The sequence below is a fragment of the Theobroma umbraticum genome, unplaced genomic scaffold (assembly GCF_002168275.2).
Source record: "Theobroma umbraticum cultivar Fairchild unplaced genomic scaffold, ASM216827v3 scaffold_204.0, whole genome shotgun sequence".
Lineage (NCBI taxonomy): Eukaryota > Viridiplantae > Streptophyta > Magnoliopsida > Malvales > Malvaceae > Theobroma > Theobroma umbraticum.
In genome coordinates, this window is record NW_018397267.1 from 2799669 (window position 1) to 2818431 (window position 18763).

The 18763-nt window shown below is 37.0% G+C and overlaps 4 protein-coding genes across 6 annotated transcripts; 2 read left to right on the forward strand and 2 right to left on the reverse strand.

Annotated features, from left to right (window-relative positions):
* Window positions 1-502: 502 nt before the first annotated feature.
* On the reverse strand, window positions 503-5173 carry APG7 (ThiF family protein). Its single transcript, XM_021438546.2, has 14 exons — window positions 4827-5173; window positions 4224-4441; window positions 3929-4120; window positions 3781-3835; window positions 3541-3635; window positions 3186-3375; window positions 2972-3077; window positions 2726-2870; window positions 2495-2653; window positions 2206-2394; window positions 1862-2062; window positions 1653-1768; window positions 1357-1516; window positions 503-827 (listed from the first exon to the last, which is right to left on the reverse strand). Exons 1-14 carry the CDS (start codon window positions 4960-4962, stop codon window positions 654-656), a joined length of 2136 nt encoding a protein of 711 aa, XP_021294221.1. The 5' UTR covers window positions 4963-5173; the 3' UTR covers window positions 503-653.
* A 969-nt stretch (window positions 5174-6142) lies between these two features.
* Window positions 6143-9830, reverse strand: LOC110424047 (putative transcription factor bHLH107). The gene is made up of 2 exons (XM_021438523.2): window positions 8945-9830; window positions 6143-6884 (listed from the first exon to the last, which is right to left on the reverse strand). Exons 1-2 carry the CDS (start codon window positions 9272-9274, stop codon window positions 6408-6410), a joined length of 807 nt encoding a protein of 268 aa, XP_021294198.1. The 5' UTR covers window positions 9275-9830; the 3' UTR covers window positions 6143-6407.
* Window positions 9831-12147: 2317 nt separating this feature from the next.
* Window positions 12148-15835, forward strand: LOC110424054 (ketol-acid reductoisomerase, chloroplastic-like). Its single transcript, XM_021438538.2, has 10 exons — window positions 12148-12513; window positions 12596-12688; window positions 13008-13073; window positions 13195-13335; window positions 13937-14164; window positions 14274-14391; window positions 14489-14628; window positions 14709-14876; window positions 15015-15170; window positions 15293-15835. Exons 1-10 carry the CDS (start codon window positions 12202-12204, stop codon window positions 15656-15658), a joined length of 1788 nt encoding a protein of 595 aa, XP_021294213.1. The 5' UTR covers window positions 12148-12201; the 3' UTR covers window positions 15659-15835.
* An 890-nt stretch (window positions 15836-16725) lies between these two features.
* LOC110424190 (senescence-specific cysteine protease SAG39-like) lies at window positions 16726-18274 on the forward strand. Of its 3 annotated transcripts, none has more exons than XM_021438714.1 (3): window positions 16726-16759; window positions 17213-17605; window positions 17682-18274. In XM_021438714.1, exons 1-3 carry the CDS (start codon window positions 16732-16734, stop codon window positions 18272-18274), a joined length of 1014 nt encoding a protein of 337 aa, XP_021294389.1. In that variant the 5' UTR covers window positions 16726-16731. The 3 variants fall into 3 exon arrangements, with proteins under 3 accessions (XP_021294389.1, XP_021294388.1, XP_089640912.1); XM_089784786.1 differs by lacking the exon at window positions 16726-16759 and having other exon boundaries at window positions 17182-17408; window positions 17520-17605; XM_021438713.2 differs by lacking the exon at window positions 16726-16759 and having other exon boundaries at window positions 17173-17605.
* Window positions 18275-18763: the final 489 nt, after the last annotated feature.

Below are 18763 nucleotides of genomic sequence, written 5' to 3' on the forward strand. Positions count from 1 at the left end.
CATGGTTGATGACGAGATGAAAGAGAGTCTGACTCAATCAAGACAAAATCCAAAGTTTTGCTCGTGAATTGAGAGTTGTTTCTGAGGCTAGAAACTCATGTGTTCATGGTTGATGATGAGATGCAAGAATCGGGAAGATACATGATTGTTTTAGAATATTGACGGGTAATGATGGGTAATTTGACAAATATATTGTCAATTATAGAGCTGATGAGTTTCCCTTTCTTCGGAGTTACCACCCGGGAACCAAACCCGGGCCCGGATCCTAGCAAAAGTCAAAGAGTAAGACCGTGATGGACCCTTCTAGGTCCACAGATGACTGGTTCAAATTCAATCTTCCATAAATTGTTCATGGAAGTATTATGATGTCATTCCTAAGAACAAGCTAAGAGTTAGGGGAGACGAATATATAAAGAGCTTCAATCGGTAAGTAAGGTAATGTCTGTGACCATTGCTGGCTTCAAACTCTTTTGACACAAAATGATAACATGAAATATCAAAATGAGAGAAGAAGACATATTAATGTTCAGATTGATTTCAAATCAAAGAGGAAACTGGAAATGGATTTAAACTTCACATTTGCCTTTTTGGTTTGTATTTATACAGAAAGAAAAAAAAATTATTCTGAAATGTATAAAGTAGTCTTTAATCTTTTATAGTTCGATGCATTCATCATCAGCATCCTCCATCTCATCATCCCAGTCTAGTTGAAAAGTGTTTGCTGATCTCATCAACTCTGTTAGTCCAGTAAGATCCTCCAAATAGGTAGGATGGTTAATTGCTTGGAGAATGAATTGCATCCCTCTTTTGCGATATTCCGACACAACCTGGGAAAGTATTATTTATAAAGGTCAGAACATAAAGCTGCAGTGGAGAAGAACACTACAAAATAATGATAATAAGAGAAAAGAAGGATAATGCACATCAACAAATTTATAAGATGCTAAAACTTTCAGCTAAACTTAGAAAGCTGAAGTCAGACTTTTAAGCAAGCATGCTTGAAAAGTTAATCTTGGTTCCTCAAATGATGAATGGTCCCATAGAATGTGTTCTATTTTAGAGGGTGCACCAGTAATAATAAGTTGGCATGTGACTTTTATCACACCCGCAGGGAAAAAAACCCTTGCGCTAAAGGGCTCTGAAGTCACTTGAGATCAAACTAATTTATCAGTTTCTGAATCTCTCAATATCAACTAAAAGAAAGACCAAATGAGATCATATACAGCGGTATTGCTAAAAAAATCATACAGACTCACATCTCACACAGACACAACCTTAAAAGCATGAACTGGAAGACAGAGAAGACAAAAATAAAGAGAAAACAAAGAACAATATTAATAGAAGCAAAGAACTCACAGTGCTGCAACATGCTGTACAACTGTTAGAGGAGTTGCCCACAAGGGTCATCTGTTGAAAGTGGGGGAGTGAACCTCGTATCTGATGGGGTAAAATACCCAGAGGAAGCTCACTACTTCCACCATTATTGGACTTGGCAATCTCAGCTTCAGCAAATATCCTGCAGGTACAATTGGGTGGTCAATGAACCAATCAAGACCTCTGCTTACGTTGTAATAATTAGAACTAATAACTTGTCAAATCTCCAAAGAAACAACAATGAGAAAGACATTTTTGCATAGTTTCCAAGGATTTACCCATGAGGGTGATGCAATATGCCTACTAAAAGCTCAACTGCAAGTGCGGAAGCAATAGGTGCAAGCCCTGGACGAGTAACAGTGCACTGCTGATCCAATGTGCGGTTTGAAGTTGACTGCACAAACCACCACAGATAAATAGTTAAGCTTGAGATACAAAACACAGCTATAATACTGATTATTGCATTCCAGAAACTCCGGTAAATTACATCTGTTGGGGCAACCACATCATTACAGAAGTAACAACCCAGTCTCTGCTTTCCATCTGTATTTGTTAGGGCAAGGTTGTCCATGACAGCAGATAAAGAATTTGGCATTTCAGCTTTCAAGTCAGGAGTGGAGTTAAAAGGACCAGGTCCATGGCGCATAACCAAGAAGCTGTCAAACCCAAGGGCTGCAGTAATGGTTATCTGCATAATGAGAAAAGGAAGAACAAAATAAGCCATCATCCAACAACTCAAAGTCCAGTAACATCTTCCTGTATCTGTATCTACGATGCCAGAACAAAATACCAAATACCAAAGCAATTGATACATGAAATTAGGAGATGAACCTTGTTAGTGTTGGCACAGAGAAGTGTAGGGAGCCACCGACTCTCTCTAGTATCAGTCAACAAGAAAATTACATCATGAGAACCAATCAAATCATTGAGTCGTCTACAATCTTCAAGGACACTGTTCTCTTCTTGGCTGGACACTGGATGTCCAGGCATAGGAATGGCCATAACAACACCTTCTGCTACCTAAGAAAACAATCATAAGGTCCATAGCGAGGGGAAATGAAAAGATTCTTCTCTTCTGTGTTGAACTTTGTATTTATAGGCCTCAAATAAAACAAATTACCACTGCAGGAAATATTCGCTGTAGGCTTCTCACTGCTGCTGTGGCTTTAAAATCACCACCATTGAGGCAGTCATCCAATGTATACAGTGACTGCCTCAATGGATTAGACATGGCCACCCTGCCATTGTCAACTAGAGTGATTCTGCGGACACCCCAAGCCTGCGACACATACATTCTTTAATCCCAAGAGATATGATCCAAAATGATGGTTGTTGCTTTCTAAGTACTTACCATAAGCATTCGAGCAACCTGGCATCCAAGTGTGCCTGCACCAAGGAGAAGGCACTTGATAGAAAACAAGATGTCTAAGTTAAGAGATGGCAAAGCACGCCATCTCATCAGTTTCAAATTTAAGTCTGCAGCAGATATAGCTAACCTGTGAGAAAAAAGGGGTAAAAGAAAAACCTGAAAATCCTTTGGTTAAATAAATAAATAATAGTATAATGCATTAATAAAGTGACAATGCATAAAACTTACCTGGTTGGATCCATGGATTTTGCAAGGTTAATACACCTTGGTACTTTTCTCCCCTTGTTAAGTTCCCATCCTACAGCATTGGGCACACATTGATGTTCCCTCCATCCTAAAGATATTGTAGGTCCGAAAAGCTAGTGTAAGACAACCTCATACTGTTGGAACAGATAGAAGAATGATCCAGAAAAAAGGTGTTACCCAAATTCTGCCACTCTACCTTGTGAAATTGTAATCAAGGCTTCACCAACAAGGGACAAACTCAAATCAGCAAAACCACGATTCTCTCTATAGCACAAAAAGTGAACTGTTTTGAGATTCCATCTAGCACAAATAAATGCCAGGTAGTTGCGGAGAGGCCAGCCAGGATTGTTTGGAAGATGACATGGGTCATAAAATGCAAATAGCAACTGCCAACAACACGTATAGTAGCGTTGAGAAAGAAAGCGATGATATTTCATATTTTTTGTCTATCAACATCATCCATCATATGGAATTTTCTAAAAACAACCCCCCTTGCAACCATAAACTGATCCATATTTCCAAAAATGTTACAAAGAGAAAGGCAGACATACCTTTTGACCATCATATTGACAGGTTTCCCAATCCTTAAGATGCCTAACGGCAGCCCGTGAATCAGAACCAACACTGACCAAAAAGAATGGCACATCTGCAATAGACTCATAAAATTCAGCCAGTGAAGGATGATGAAAAATGTAGAAGAAAAAGAAAAGGGAATGTAATCACATTTGAATTTCAACGCACTAAGATAAAAAGAAATGTAGAAGTTGCAATAGCAGAGTGGCCAAATCTACCAGCAGTTACACTTGAGTTTCGCCATTCATTACATGCCGCTGATACAGATTCTGCCTACATGTTAAAAATGAACAATTATAAACCTTTAGCACTCCAAAGGATATAATAATCCAGAAAGTTTGCTAGCATTTATAACATCTTGAGCACCTCTTCCAAGGTGAACCATTGAGAAGCTGGCCTCAAATCTACCAAGGTAGCAGGAGGATCAAGTACAAGAGCAGGGAAAGCAAACCAATAGTGAAAGCTCCATTTTTTCAGGTCTGCAAATGAGATAAGAAGGAACCTTGATAATACTGAAGAGTCCTCCAGAACTTTTCCACTATGAACATCCTCCCAAATCTAATAGTAATTGACACAAAACATAAACTTCTTAAATTAGATTTGTGTTGCATTCGATCAATTGCATAACAAACTTTGTAGTCAACCATTTGAACTATTTTACCTTCTTTGCTTCTGCCCTGAGCAGACCTTGTTTATCCAAACCATGGAAACTTTCCATCGTATTAGTGTTGTAAAGAATGCCCGGAACAGAGCACCTATTCCGATTGCCTCGACTAAAAGCTGGAATTGATGATTCCTCATTTGAATCAGACGGCAGCGATTCAGCGAGGAGAGTTAAATGATTGGATACCTGAGGATGTGAGCAAGGTGCAAAGAAACCTACAAAAGGGGAAAAAAAAGCGTTTCATTTGGATTATAAGAAAGCCAACTTTACACTCAAAATTTCCAAATTAAAAACTCTCAAAAGATAAGAAAACTTCACTAATTGCCACCTTAACAACTTACACTTAGATAAAACCTTGCCCAATCAACAATTGAACGTAATTAGTTACAAAAACAGGGGACGACAATTCAACTAAACTAAAAGTCATTAGTTTTACAAGAGAATAATGATAAAAAAAAAAGGTAAGTAGTTCACTTTTACTAAACTAAAAGTCATTATTCAGATCTTTTGGCGGCAAAAACGATGATTTGAGCGAATTAAGAGTGAGAAGGTCATTTTAAAGAAAATTGAAAGAAAAATTAGAAGGGGATCGGGAGGTACCGGAGATAGCGATGGGAGAATCGTCGATGCCAAACTTGTTGAGCTTCAAAGAAGAGAATCGGTGCCAAAATCCTTCGTCTACTGAACTTTGAAACGGTGCGAATTGCAGTATGGATCCACTCCCCTCTTTTGCCATGCTTTCCCTTTGCAATTTCAATTCTTCCACTTTATTTACTCGCAATTGCGAATTAAGAGTTCGAGTTCTTCACCTCCTCCTGATTTTCTCCCAAACGTTTTCTTATTTACTTCTTTTGTTCTTTTGGTTTCTCTTTTCACCTTCTCTTTCCGGGAACAATATCGTTGCAGACTCGAACAAGATACCGCGCATATCCCCAATCAACTCCGAAATGTCGCCACGTTGGATTTTTTTTGTAAAAAGGAAATTACTCTTAGATATTTTTATTGGAATATACGAATATTAAAACCTGTCTTTAAATAGATTAATTGATTAATATTTATATAACTTAATTATTTGACACATAATGATTTGATTTGACTTAAATTTAAATTCACGGAGAATTTCAAGTTGATTTTGAACTTTTTTAAATTTATGTTCTTTAAGATTTTAACATTAATTGTTTTTGAACTGTTTTTACCTTTTTACACTTTTTTTCATTTTAAACTGATTAAGTTCATAGCATTGACCTTTCTCTGGTAACTTTTAATTTATTTCTTCTAAGAAAGAACCTTTAGTTCTATTTTAAATTATGATTTTATTTTATCAACTATAATTTTTTTTCACTATAATTTCTTCAATCGTTAAATTCCAATTATAAATATAAATGGTATGAAAATTCATTTAAATTTTATATGAAATCCATATCTATGGATAATCAAGATTGACAAAATGCTAAAAAGATTTAATTTGATGCTTTAATTTACTCATGCTTTAATAAATTTGAGTTTTTTTTTACTTAAAATTCAAAATTAAATGAAATTTTTAAAAAATATATACTTAAACTATCAAATTAATTAATTAGGTGGGTTACTTGTTCACGTGCTCCTATAAGTAAATATACATATATAAACATATTTTTAAAAACATTAAAATTATTTAAAAAATTTTAAATAAAATTTTTTATTACGTAAAATTAAATCAAGTATACTCTTATAATTAAAGATTAATTAAATATCATTATTAAAACTTTATTTATTATTTTATATTATATGATATTGATGTGATATAACTTATCATGCCATAATAGATGATAATATAAACTACCAATAAATTCTGTCTAATATAAATAACTAGATTTCACCCAAGAATGTTGCATTGGTTATTACATAAAAAAACAAGGTAGGAATTTCTCTTTTTCCCCTTTTATCACATGAACACAGGCACATCAGGTTTTTATAAATTATTGAGATAAGAATTCATACAGAATACAGTTTCATTACAAGCCATTTGAAAGTGTTCCAAGCTTTTGGGATACAATATTGTATATGGTTGTATATAATATAGATGTTAACACACTTTTTTAAGTTATAGTATTTCAAACCAGTTTTTGCACATAAGAGGCAAGCACAGATTCACAGGAGAGAGATGGCAGTGTCCATTGACACAAACGAGGGCCAAATCTCTTAAGAAGATGAGCTTGAGGAATCGAAATAAGACATCCTCCGTCTCTTGTTTGGGAATATCGAACTTGGCGAGTATTCCGGCGAGGCAGAAGCCTTCTCCAGCACAGAATTCAGGGCCTGGTGAATGGAACATGCAAGAAATCGACGTGCTTCAGCATCATCAGCATGTGCAGTTCTGTAGCCAGCGAAAACGAAATCATTCTTCAACCGACTTCCCAAGGTCGATGTTTCTGCTTTTACCATCTTGATTGGAAGGGCATCGAGAGCTTGCCGAAGATCAGTCAGAAGTTCAGGTCTGTAATCACAACAGATTGATGCCTTGAATAAAAATGTCCCGTTGGCTTCTTCCTCGCACGGTTCAACATTCACCTCATCATCGTCCATTGGAACAAGAAAACCTTTGCTGGCTTCAGTTGCATTCTTCTTCAGTTCCTTCACTTGTCTAATTACTTCACCGAGTAATGTGGCTTTATCCATCTGCAATGAGCAATTGAACAACAGAGTTAAAGTCAAGATTGAAGATAGACCATGAAAGTTACCATCAGCTGAAAAACATCTTCTTACTTCTCTAGAAGTATAAATATATCAATGACTGCTAGTCTGGTCAATAGCAAACTAATCAATCAAATTCTTGGATCCAACTACCAATATATATCCTGCTGATACACTTATCCACTGAAGCTAATAGCAATACAACCAAGATAAGTCTTCTTAAAGCATGTATAGTGCAATTAGGGAAAATTCATCGACTATGAAAACAATGCCATATTGACTCAGATAAATCAGCTATGGAAGGAGTCACATCAAACCAGCAAGTAAGTAGTAGATGATGCATAGACTTTGATCTAGAAAATAACATAAATGAACCCTCTGACTTAATTGATTATAAAAAACCATTGACAAATCAAGTAGAGCAACAACAAAAAAGCATGTCATATAAGGACCTTTCTGGTTCCAGATGTCTAATTCTTGCTTACGTCCCAACCATAAAATAATATCACATACATATATGTCACATAAATTAGTTAATATATCGAAGAAATAGACCAGATGAGGAAGCCATAGCAGAACAGCTGTTACATTGCCCCACTAATCCAATCTTTATCATATTTTTCACTTTCGAATATATGTATATATGATGTCCAACCGACAATGAGTTTTGACAGCAAAAATATTGTATAAAGTAATGTCAACAGATTATCTTATGGGGGTCTTAATTGTTAAATATCACGCAGATATCAGCAGGCTATCGAAGCAGTTGAAGGTAGCATGAAAAAGTTGCTAACCATTAACTAGAAAAGTTCCTTGGATTGAAAATTAAACAAGATGAAAAGAGTTTGACCCCATGCTGCTTTCTTATCTACAGTTAAACTTACCTCGAGTTTGGTTAATATTGAGCATATCCAAATATATAGACTGTCCTCCTCTTTTCTTTCTGTAAACTTCTTTTATATAACAATGCAGATCAGATCAATCCTGTAGACAAGCTTGCATGATTGGCTTTGTTTTTGGAAATACAGAATGAAACTCTGAATATCAAGCATGATTATATCAGAAATATAGTAGTCATCCGATAGAAGGTTTGGAATCGGGACCGCAAAGATGTTCTCAACCATTAACAAACCTTAATCTCATAATTGACAAATTCTAAAACATCTATTAAATATAAACTGAAGCATCCCCTTGGTGACTCTAGTATTTCTGAGATTCAGAGTTGACCTTTCAAGTACAAAAATAATGCAGCAAAAGAGCAATAAATAAGAGATTTCAAGCTTAAAAATTAAATACGTGTCTGCATGACCTCACAGCTTCATTTTCCTTCTTCTCAAGCAGAGGACAACAAATAATAAGCACAATAGCATGTGAGAAGGCCAAATTTGCCATCAGAGCCCTCTAATTTTAGAATGCATAGTGAATTAAGCTTCTCATAATTTTATAGGAATATCTGATTCAAGTTTATCCCACAAAACAATAAATGTTTCATCATTCATCATGGCCAGGTTCTTTCCTACCATTGAACTCATCATGAGCAAAACTCCTACGCTCTTGAAATGTTAACTGATATTCTAAAAATAGAGGCAGATGAATCAAGTATACCAGCTAATTATTTTAGCCTGAGTTGTTTAATGTTATCTGACCTCCATTGTTCTTCCCTTTGCCGCTAAACACCTAAAGCTCTGAGTTTTTTTCTTTTTCCTTTCCCCAACTTTTCTCGGCAATCATACATACTCTATACCTTGACGATTAACAGTTCAAAGAAAGGGCTTGCTGCATGTGGTATCTAATTGATACTACTTATTAGCATCTATGAACTGTTAACAAGGCAGTTTCACAAAAGTTAATTATCCTATGAAGCACATAAATATGAGCAAACTAATCTAGATCTTTCCTCAAAATTCCCAATGATCAATATTCCAGAATTGCTTCAAAATTTTAAATGAACAGGATTATAGAAGTCATCTAACAATGATAAACTAGATTTTAACATAAAATGAACTACTGTCATTAATGAAAAGCTACATGAAAAAGAGAATAACCTTTTCTCTGCAGGGCAAGAGACTGCGGAGTGTATCAAGATGAGCATTGATCCTTTCTCTCCTCCTCCTCTCTGCCTCGCTATGACTCTTCAAAGCCGCGATAACTTTCTCCTCCGACACGCTTTTCTTCCCTACTTTCACCGGCGCCTTCACTAGCTCTCCTTTCTCGCTATCCAAAACCAAGGTCTGTGACACCGACACCGACAACGACCCTCCACGGGAACTTCCATTGCGTGGACCCATATCACGTGAAAGCGGATTAAACAAACCAGAATAACAATTCCCAGATGAAAAGTTGTTGTTGAAAGAGTAAGCGGCCATACGAAACATGCAAAAACGAAGTTTTTGCTGACTTTCTTTCTTTTTTATTTCCTTGGTTGGTTGTTTTACGAGCCAGAAGTGAAAGAGAGGAGACCAGGAGGACGCGTGGTGGGAGCGAACCAGAAGGAGAGCTTTTGGAGAGGGAAGTTTTGTTGGTTAACGACTTTGCTGTTGTTGTTGTTGATCAGTTCTATGGCTGTTATGATGATAGCTTCCATTACGCAAGAGGACAATTCTAGGGAAAGTTTAAGCAGATGAAGATTAACAAGAAAACATCCACATTTTCTTCTTGACGGTCTTGAATCCTACCATTTCTTCGAGATATGTGCGATTCTATTGATAGTTTTGAGATGTTTGAACGTGAAACAAAAAAAGAAAAACAAGATCTTGATATGGGATTTTTGGGATTTCGATGAAATTTCAAGAGGAAATGGACAAACAAGTCAAAAGGAAATTGAGGTTCCAAAATCCAAGTAGCAAGAATTGGATTTCAAGAACAGAGAGCAAGAAGAGAAATTCTGTTTTTCTTGAGTTGTGAAAGTAGAAGACTTTTGAGATTGCAGTATCTAACTGGGGTATATAAATATGATACCACCTGAACTTATAAAGCTGCTAAAAGGTCAATGGATTAATCCAACTCTCTTTAAGGAATCTTAAGGGCCTAAAAAAATCCAATTTTATTCTAATCACACTTTAAATCCTAACCGCACAATACCATGGGGAGTTCTTTTTCTTACTTTATTTGTTTATCACAAATGTGCAATATAATGAATTGTATAATCAATTTATATGCAATTGTGGAATTATTCATCCAATTACCAACCACTCTGAATAGAGTTTGGTATGACCATTTTCTTTTGTTGTTCATTGTCAAAAAGGGTAGGCTAAAAGATACGAAGTTGGGATAGAAGAAAATGAGTTTAGAATACTTTTATCAGGGGATGTCCATTTGCAAAAGCAAACCCACAATTTTTAGTTACTTTTAGGAGTCGATGGTGACTTAAACGAATATTAGTTGCTTGGATCATAGTCCCTCTCCTTCTCTAATGTCCTCCTTTTTTTAGGATATACTCACCTAAATCACTTGCTCTTACTATTATTGTGAATAAAAGCTGATTTGGTACTCTAAACTTCTTAAGTAAAGCCAAAAGACGAGAAATTAATAAATTGGAGGTGAAGGAGGGGGGCAATCTGTTCCTCACTTCCTCTCAACAACTTCTCCATTGACATCAAGATTCCATCTAATTATTAGTATTAATTAAATTATTATAAAAATAACAAGAGCAAATGCAAAACTTTTCTTTTGCAAATTCCCAATAATTTATTGGAAGACTTTCTTTTGGAGGCTACGGAGGTCTTGCTTTATCATCATCTAACTCTTGAAGTGGTCATAAATTTCCTTATTGGCACTACCGTATATAATAAAGACAAATTTAGGATTTCATTTTTTTAATTATGAGTTAATTTGTCTAGATTCAACTCATTTGAAGATAAGATTATATAATATATGAGGTTTGTCTTAGAGTTTGTCTGCTGATAACCTACCCTTCATCAAGCGCTTGACATATGATGCTATAGGTTGATGCAAATGTGTGAAGAATTTGGTAATCTTTATGATCAGGTGAAAGGATGGATGAATCAAGAAACTACTAGCTGATGTTGATGCTCTAGGAAAAGAGGGAGGAAGAAATGAAGCAGGCGGCTTGGTAGTGGCTTTTTGCAGCATACTGGATTCTGATCTTACTTTCTTCTCTTAAGATGGTGGATGATGGTGCCCCTTTTAATAAAAAGGAGAAAAAGAGCTTGAGATATAGCAACAGGGCTTATCACTTATCAAGCGGCTTCATTTATTTAAGTTTCTTACGCGACACAAGGATGGCATCAGTAATGTAAAACTACAGGGCTTAGTAGAGAATAAAGCAACTCGAAACTGAAACTCTTGTGGCTATAAAAACTCATTGTTCTCTTCCTTAAGAAAAGAGGGAAAAAAAGTCAACTGCAAACAATTTGTTTAACATCCATGGAATGGATGTGTTATTTTCTGGGCAAAATGATTAAATCCAAATTCCAGACTATCCCAAAAGTATGTCTACATTCGGCCAAAACCCAAGTGGTTGACAGAAAGCGACAGGATGTTAAAAAATAAAGGCCAAAATCTGAATCCACTAGTCGACTTGCCCTCTTTAAAAAGGTCAAGTGGTGGAAAGCTTGTGGATGGTAATTCTCGTATTCATGGTTAAAATTACAAAGCAAAAGTGATGTGTTGTGCGTAACAGTGTCGCTTGTCTTCTACTTTAGCTGATGGTATGAAGCAGAAGAAAGGTTCACCGCAAGAACAAGTTTTAAATATAAAATGGGGTGGGAAAGTTCCTTAAGAAAGGTTTTGAAACAGATATTCAGCAGGCAAAAGCAGTAGAATTTCTTCATTGCAAACCATAGACAAAAAGTCAAACGGCGAAAAAGAAAACGAAAAGCCATGTCAACAAATTATGGCTCTGTCTTATATCAAATAGCAGTAGCAAAGGGCAGCCTAACGAGCAACCGGAGCCGGAATTGGTGATTTTACCCTTTTCTTTGGTGTCTTCAAGACTCCAAGTAGCCAGCCATTCACAGCATCCAAGAGACATCGCCATGATTAAGAAACTTAAATACAATTGTTCTATTTCTTAGGAAAATCATTTTCATATATATACACGTGTGCTGCACCGTATATTTGTTTATACTGTTGCATGGGGCAGAACACCCAAGCACGTCGTTATACTCCTTTATTTTCAAAATTTGGTATGAAATTTTAGAATTCCAGAAACCAGTAAAACGATGTCGTTTAATTCAGTCACCCAAGCCACCTACTGCTACAGCGAACTTAAAGGAACGTTAGTTCATAACGCCTGCTCTTCTCTCTCTCTCGCTGCCCTCTCTCGTAGCAGCATTCAGCAATGGCCGCCACCACCACTTCCTTTAAAGCCTCACTCTCTTTTACACCGTCGATATCTCCATCGCTCTCTTCTAACTCCAAATCAACGGCACACAAGCTACGGTTTCCTTCATCATCATGGTGTTCACCAACTCTAAAATCACTGATCGCTCGTCATGTCCCCACAAACAACAACGCCTCATCCAACGGCGGCGGATCATCGCTCTCAGCAAAGATGATCTCCGTTCCTTCTTCCATTTCTGCGACGACGTCGCTTGACTTCCATACCTCCGTTTTCAATAAAGAAAAGATCTCTCTTGCTGGTCACGACGAGGTTGGTTAAATGATCATTTCATTTCTTTTCTTTCTTTTTTGGTTTATTTGTTTGCTAATTTATACCATTTTTCAATTGGCAGTATATAGTGAGAGGAGGGCGGCATTTGTTCCCTTTGTTGGATGATACATTCAAAGGAATCAAACAAATTGGAGTCATTGGTTGGGGTTCTCAGGTTAAGGAACCACATTGCTCTTTTTTTCTCTTTTCATATTTTTGTGCAATAAAAGCAAACGAAAATGGTAAAAATCTTTTTGTTTTATCGACTCTATATATGAAAGTCTAAATTTTGAATCTTTTTTTTTCAATTATTCGTTAATCTAATGTCCAATATTACATTCCTTTAACTAAGATATTACCTTTGGTTGCATTATTATTACGAGTTTTGTGGTGATAATGATATGTCCCAAATTTAATTGGTTTGGTCCATTGATTTTATTGCTTTGCCATAGAGTTTAGTCCAAATTTAATGTGATTTATGATATGTTTTCTAGGGGCCAGCACAAGCACAGAATCTGAGGGATTCTCTTGCAGAGGCAAAATCTGATATTGTTGTGAAGGCAAGCTTGGATCTTTTTTTATTTCTTGTTTAAGAAAAGAAAACGAAATTATCCACTCTCTGCATTTGTTTTGCATTCAGTGATTGATTTTCGCTTGACTGAATGTACAATTTGCTCTCAGATTGGGTTGAGGAAGGGCTCTCGCTCTTTTGCTGAAGCCCGTGCTGCAGGATTCTCTGAAGAGAATGGAACTTTGGGGGATATATGGGAAACTATTGCTGGAAGTGATCTTGTATTATTGTTGATCTCTGATTCAGCACAGGTTGGTAGATTTAGCACATTTGTCCATTTTTGCTTTGTACAAGATTGGTCATTATTGTTAGCATTGACTGATTGTATTAGCTGTAAGTGCATACAAGACATCATGCCAAGGCCAAGCGCATCACACAAAAACAAACATTGTTTTTCGAGACTATTGGACTGATAACGAATGATTTGCAAATCCCAACATCTACATGCGCTATCATTCAGAAGTGCTTTCATCAGATTATAGGACTGACTATTTTCATCTTAAGGTCCAGCATTCTTTATTAGAAATCAATTAGCAATAAAACCCTATCTCCAACTTTGGCTGAATTCCTAGGCCTCTCTTTCTTTAAAGCGGGGAAAGCCAATGGTAGGTATCTTGAAGTTTGCTTTCATGACTTCTATGTTTCCTTTTGGATGATGTCAATGCTTTTAAGGATGCAACTCTGCCTGAATATCTTTGTTGGGCTTGATTTCTTATCACTATTCTGGTTGACTCTAATACTTGAGCATTTCCTGCTCCTAACGCATGGGAAAATTCAAAATAAATACTTGATACTCCTTACACTGTTTGGTTTGTTCATAGGAGGTATTTATTTTTAAATTTTGTGTTGCAGGCAGATAATTATGAAAAGGTCTTCTCTCACATGAAGCCAAATAGCATCCTTGGACTTTCCCATGGGTTTCTTCTTGGTCATTTGCAATCTATGGGGCTTGATTTTCCCAAGAACATCAGTGTAATTGCTGTCTGCCCTAAGGGGATGGGCCCTTCTGTGAGGAGACTTTATGTTCAGGGTAAAGAGATAAATGGTGCTGGGATTAATGCTAGTTTTGCTGTCCACCAGGTTCCTCCTCTCTCTAATTCCTAGATTCGGCCAATTAGTTTGAATGACTGTCAAAATTTCAAACTTCCCCAAAAAGCATACTGAATGCTGATGTGTAATTTTGGAGCAGGATGTTGATGGTAGAGCTACAGATGTAGCCTTGGGATGGTCAGTTGCCCTTGGTTCTCCATTTACATTTGCCACCACATTAGAGCAGGAGTATAGAAGTGACATTTTTGGGGAGCGTGGTGAGCAGAGTTGTTTGCATTATTTTGTTCACTATGCCTGTCTTCATCTTTTGGAATTTTAATGCTTACAGTGTGTCATTGTTGCTTCTTTCTGTAGGCATCTTACTTGGTGCTGTTCATGGAGTTGTAGAATGCTTGTTTAGAAGGTATGTTGAGAATGGAATGAGTGAAGACTTGGCTTACAAGAATACTGTTGAGTGCATAACAGGAATTGTATCGAGAACCATATCAACGAAGGTGATCTCTGTTGCTTGCTCTGCTTTCTCCTTCTTTTGGAGTTTACATTTATGGATCTGCTTCTCTGTTTGTTTCTGTAGGGTATGTTGGCTGTGTACAACTCATTGTCTGAAGAAGGCAAAAAGCGATTTGAGGCTGTTTATAGTGCGTCATATTATCCTTGCATGGAAATCCTTTATGAGTGTTATGAAGATGTTGCAAGTGGAAGCGAGATTCACAGTGTCGTTTTGGCTGGGCGTCGTTTTCATGTATGTTGATAGCATTATATTTGTGCTTTTGTGAAGTTGCACATGATAGATCCTTATTTCTTGAATCTTTCATTTCTTAAACTCAGTTCTTACCAAAGACAAATCTTGCTTGATGGTTGATGAAGTATTATGTTACAGGAAAAGGAGGGTCTACCTGCCTTCCCGATGGGTAAAATTGATCAGACACGGATGTGGAAAGTTGGTGAGCATGTCCGAGCAACCAGATCAAATGATGATTTAGGTCCATTGTGTCCTTTCACTTCTGGGGTTTTCGTGGCACTAATGATGGCCCAGGTAATTAATTCCATATTTAATTTTGGACAGCGAAAACTATGGTACTGATCTTATTGGCAGAATAAGTAATCACTTAAAGAATTTTGTTTTGTTTCTAATTATCTTTGTAATTGAAAATCCAGATTGAGGTCTTGAGAAAGAAGGGGCACTCATACTCAGAAATCATCAATGAGAGTCTGATTGAAGCTGTTGATTCCTTGAACCCCTTCATGCATGCTCGAGGAGTCTCTTTCATGGTTGATAATTGTTCCACAACTGCACGATTGGGTTCAAGAAAGTGGGCTCCACGTTTTGATTACATCCTTACACAACAGGCATTTGTAGCAGTCGATTCGGGCGCCCCCATTAACCAGGACCTGATAAGCAACTTCTTATCTGATCCTGTTCATGGAGCTATTGAAGTCTGTGCACAGTTGAGACCAACTGTTGATATATCAGTGCCCCCAGATGCAGATTTTGTTCGCCCAGAATTGCGCCAATCTAGTTAGAGTTGAAGAGATTTAAACTTATTATGATATCTAGGGTGAACATCTTCTAAGAGTTGGGTAGTTTCCAGTAAAAGTTTAATTGAGTGTAGCTACTTGCGAGACTGAGGATCAATTTTTATTATTATCTTTGTTGGTGTTTAACTAATATCATGTTTCTATTAAAACATTCTCAAGAAAGACTACTTAATACGCAAATAGTATGTCAATGGTTTGCTAGATTTAACCAGGATTTGACAATGTGTGGAAGAAAATATCATAGACGATCCTGAGCATCTTTTTTTTTTTGGGCTTCATCTATGTGCAGCGTCCCCTGGTGCTCAGCTTGCCATGAGATTCAAAAGGCATTTAACTACTGTTTCCTTCAACTGTAATCAGACATGCAGACTAAGTCACATCTTAACAAGCTATGGGTTATTTACCTACCTCCTCCCAGCAGGAGGGAGCTTCACAAGAACACTAATTGGTGTTCCTCTTTTGGATATGTAGATTTGTACCTCGTCCTATGCGGACGTGAATTCCGGAATGATCTTAGAATTACGCAAGGCATAAAATCCAAATCATGAATAGAGTAATGACTTAGTTTTAAGAGTTTCATTAATGGGCTCAAACTGGATCTATCTTGCAATCTTGAGTTTATTTCATGGCTCAAATTAGGATTCGTCGCCATTGTAGAAAAAGCACGACAAAAAACTAGCCCTTGGCGCAGCAGGCAAAAATTCTAGTATAACTTGAAAGGTTGCAGATGTCAAGCAGTCACAATCAGCCAGCCTTAGGTAACTTGCTCCATCAGTTCTTCTGTTTATTAGTAATATGTAGAGTGACTCTGAACAAGCACAAAACAAAACAGTGCAATTGATTAGCAGCAAACCTTTGATGCAGGCACCAGAGATCATCAAACTTTGGGATTCTTATTTTGTCATATTAACTACTTTGAAGAATCGTTTCCTGATCCATTCAGAAAAGTCATTTTATTATGTTAAAGTCTAATCGGAATTTAAAACATGAAGACTTCTAGCTTAAACAGTTTGCCAGACTTGTCAGAACACAGGTCTAATTGGAACATAAGCTGCTTGATGCATGTTCAACTAGTTATTTCGAGTAATACTAGATTTAAGAATCTTAAAAGGTACTAAAAGAGTCTACTCCATAGAAATACCCGGCTGTTTTGGCTACCTTTGTCTGCTTTTGAATACGATCAACACAAATCCATGCCATCTGAAGATGTCTGGAATTTATTATTGAATTTATTGCCAGCGCTTTTATAATCAAGCAATTTCAGTTTGATACGAAACAGAATCTTATTAAAACAAAAGTTGTAATAGAATCAAAGCATCAAGTCCCTGTCAGAATATTTTCCAGTGCACGTAGAATGGAGAATTTGTCTGTTAGGAATCTGTGAGAAGCATGGCCTGGGGAAAATTCTCTATATAAACCACAAGCCATCTTGGAATTGGTATGCCTCACATTCCTTCATCACTATAACATTTCTTGAAGTTTACCTGTGGACTGTGGTCTCGAATACAATGGCTTCTACAAGTCAATGCCTGGCCTTACTCTTTATCTTGGGAATTTGGGCTTGTCAGGCCTCGTCCCGTTCTGTTCCTGAGGTATCCATGTCTGACAGGTTTGAACAATGGTTGGCTAGCTATGGTCGAGTTTATCAGGATGCCTCCGAGGAGGAGAAACGTCTCCAGATATTCAAGGAAAATGTGGAGTACATCGAATCTCATAATTCTGATACCAGCAAAAAGTACAAGCTTGGTGTTAATGAATTTTCAGACTTGACCAATGAAGAGTTTAAAGCCATGAGAAATGGTTATAAAATGAGACCTTCCACTTCTTCAAAAAAATATTCTTTCAGGTATGAAAATGTTACTGCAGTTCCATCTAGCATGGATTGGAGAGAGAAAGGAGCTGTGACCAACATCAAGGACCAAGGCCAATGTGGTGAGTAACAGTATTTACAAAGAAATTGATATAATTCTGATTCTATAATGCTAATTGTTTCTTTTAAATGATGTAGGGTGTTGCTGGGCATTCTCAGCCGTGGCAGCCATGGAAGGAATCAACCAGCTGAAAACTGGTAAATTGATCTCACTATCAGAGCAAGAGTTAGTTGACTGTGATATCAGTGGGGAAGACCAAGGCTGCAATGGTGGTTTCATGGATAATGCTTTTGAATTTATAATTTCAAACAAAGGGCTAACAACTGAATCCAATTACCCCTATGAAGGAGTTGATGGAAGCTGCAACAAGAAAAAAGCAGCCAACCATGCTGCTCAGATTACTAGTTTCGAAGACGTACCTTCAAATAGTGAGGCAGCACTGCTAAAAGCTGTAGCTAATCAACCAGTTTCAGTTGCCATTGATGCCGGTGGGTCTGACTTCCAGCACTACAAAAGTGGTATCTTCACTGGCGAATGCAGCACGTTCCTTGACCACGGGGTTACAGCAGTTGGTTATGGAAAAGCTAATGATGGGACCAAGTATTGGTTGGTGAAGAATTCATGGGGCACTAGCTGGGGTGAGGATGGATACATTAGGATGCAGAGAGATATTGATGCTGAAGAAGGTCTTTGTGGTATTGCCATGGAAGCTTCTTACCCAACTGCTTGAGGGTAAAACATATAGAATATATATGATGCAGCTCTTTCCAGCATACACGGCCCTCCTTTCAGTATTCTTGTGCCGTCCTCTGAAAAACTTGTGTGCTTTATTAGCTTATTTATATGAAACCATATGGAAACAAGGCCACATATGTATGTTTTAATTATTGTTGCTCTGTACTTGTTACCTAACGCCTTGAAAACAGAAAGAAAACATCTTCACTCATTTCTCTTGTTTCCTTCGCATCTTTCTACTCGTATATATGAGCAGCATGCATTTCCAATAAGAACCAATCACAATTGATTTAGTCATTGTTATCCCCAAGAGTTTGTTAGAAATATATGGATTGCTTTAAAGAGGGGGAAAACACCTTTGCAATGACAGCATACGTGAAGTAGGCCATCCCTCATACTAAGTTTAACTGGCAAAAGAGATTGACTAAATAACAACTACAACATGTGCACTTCTCATGTGTTCTTAATACTGCTATGTCTTGAA

Coding starts and splice junctions, on each gene's coding strand:
- APG7 (XM_021438546.2), bottom strand. CDS start 4,962: ATGGCAAAAGAGGGGAGTGGATCCATACTGCAATTCGCACCGTTTCAA. Junction 2,871..2,971: donor AAATCCATGGATCCAACCAG/GTAAGTTTTATG, acceptor TTTTTCTCACAG/GTTAGCTATATCTGCTGCAG. Junction 828..1,356: donor GTACAGCATGTTGCAGCACT/GTGAGTTCTTTG, acceptor ATACTTTCCCAG/GTTGTGTCGGAATATCGCAA.
- LOC110424047 (XM_021438523.2), bottom strand. CDS start 9,274: ATGTTTCGTATGGCCGCTTACTCTTTCAACAACAACTTTTCATCTGGG. Junction 6,885..8,944: donor TCTTGCCCTGCAGAGAAAAG/GTTATTCTCTTT, acceptor TGCTCATTGCAG/ATGGATAAAGCCACATTACT.
- LOC110424054 (XM_021438538.2), top strand. CDS start 12,202: ATGGCCGCCACCACCACTTCCTTTAAAGCCTCACTCTCTTTTACACCG. Junction 12,689..13,007: donor TCATTGGTTGGGGTTCTCAG/GTTAAGGAACCA, acceptor TATGTTTTCTAG/GGGCCAGCACAAGCACAGAA. Junction 13,074..13,194: donor AATCTGATATTGTTGTGAAG/GCAAGCTTGGAT, acceptor ATTTGCTCTCAG/ATTGGGTTGAGGAAGGGCTC.
- LOC110424190 (XM_021438713.2), top strand. CDS start 17,182: ATGGCTTCTACAAGTCAATGCCTGGCCTTACTCTTTATCTTGGGAATT. Junction 17,606..17,681: donor CAAGGACCAAGGCCAATGTG/GTGAGTAACAGT, acceptor TAAATGATGTAG/GGTGTTGCTGGGCATTCTCA.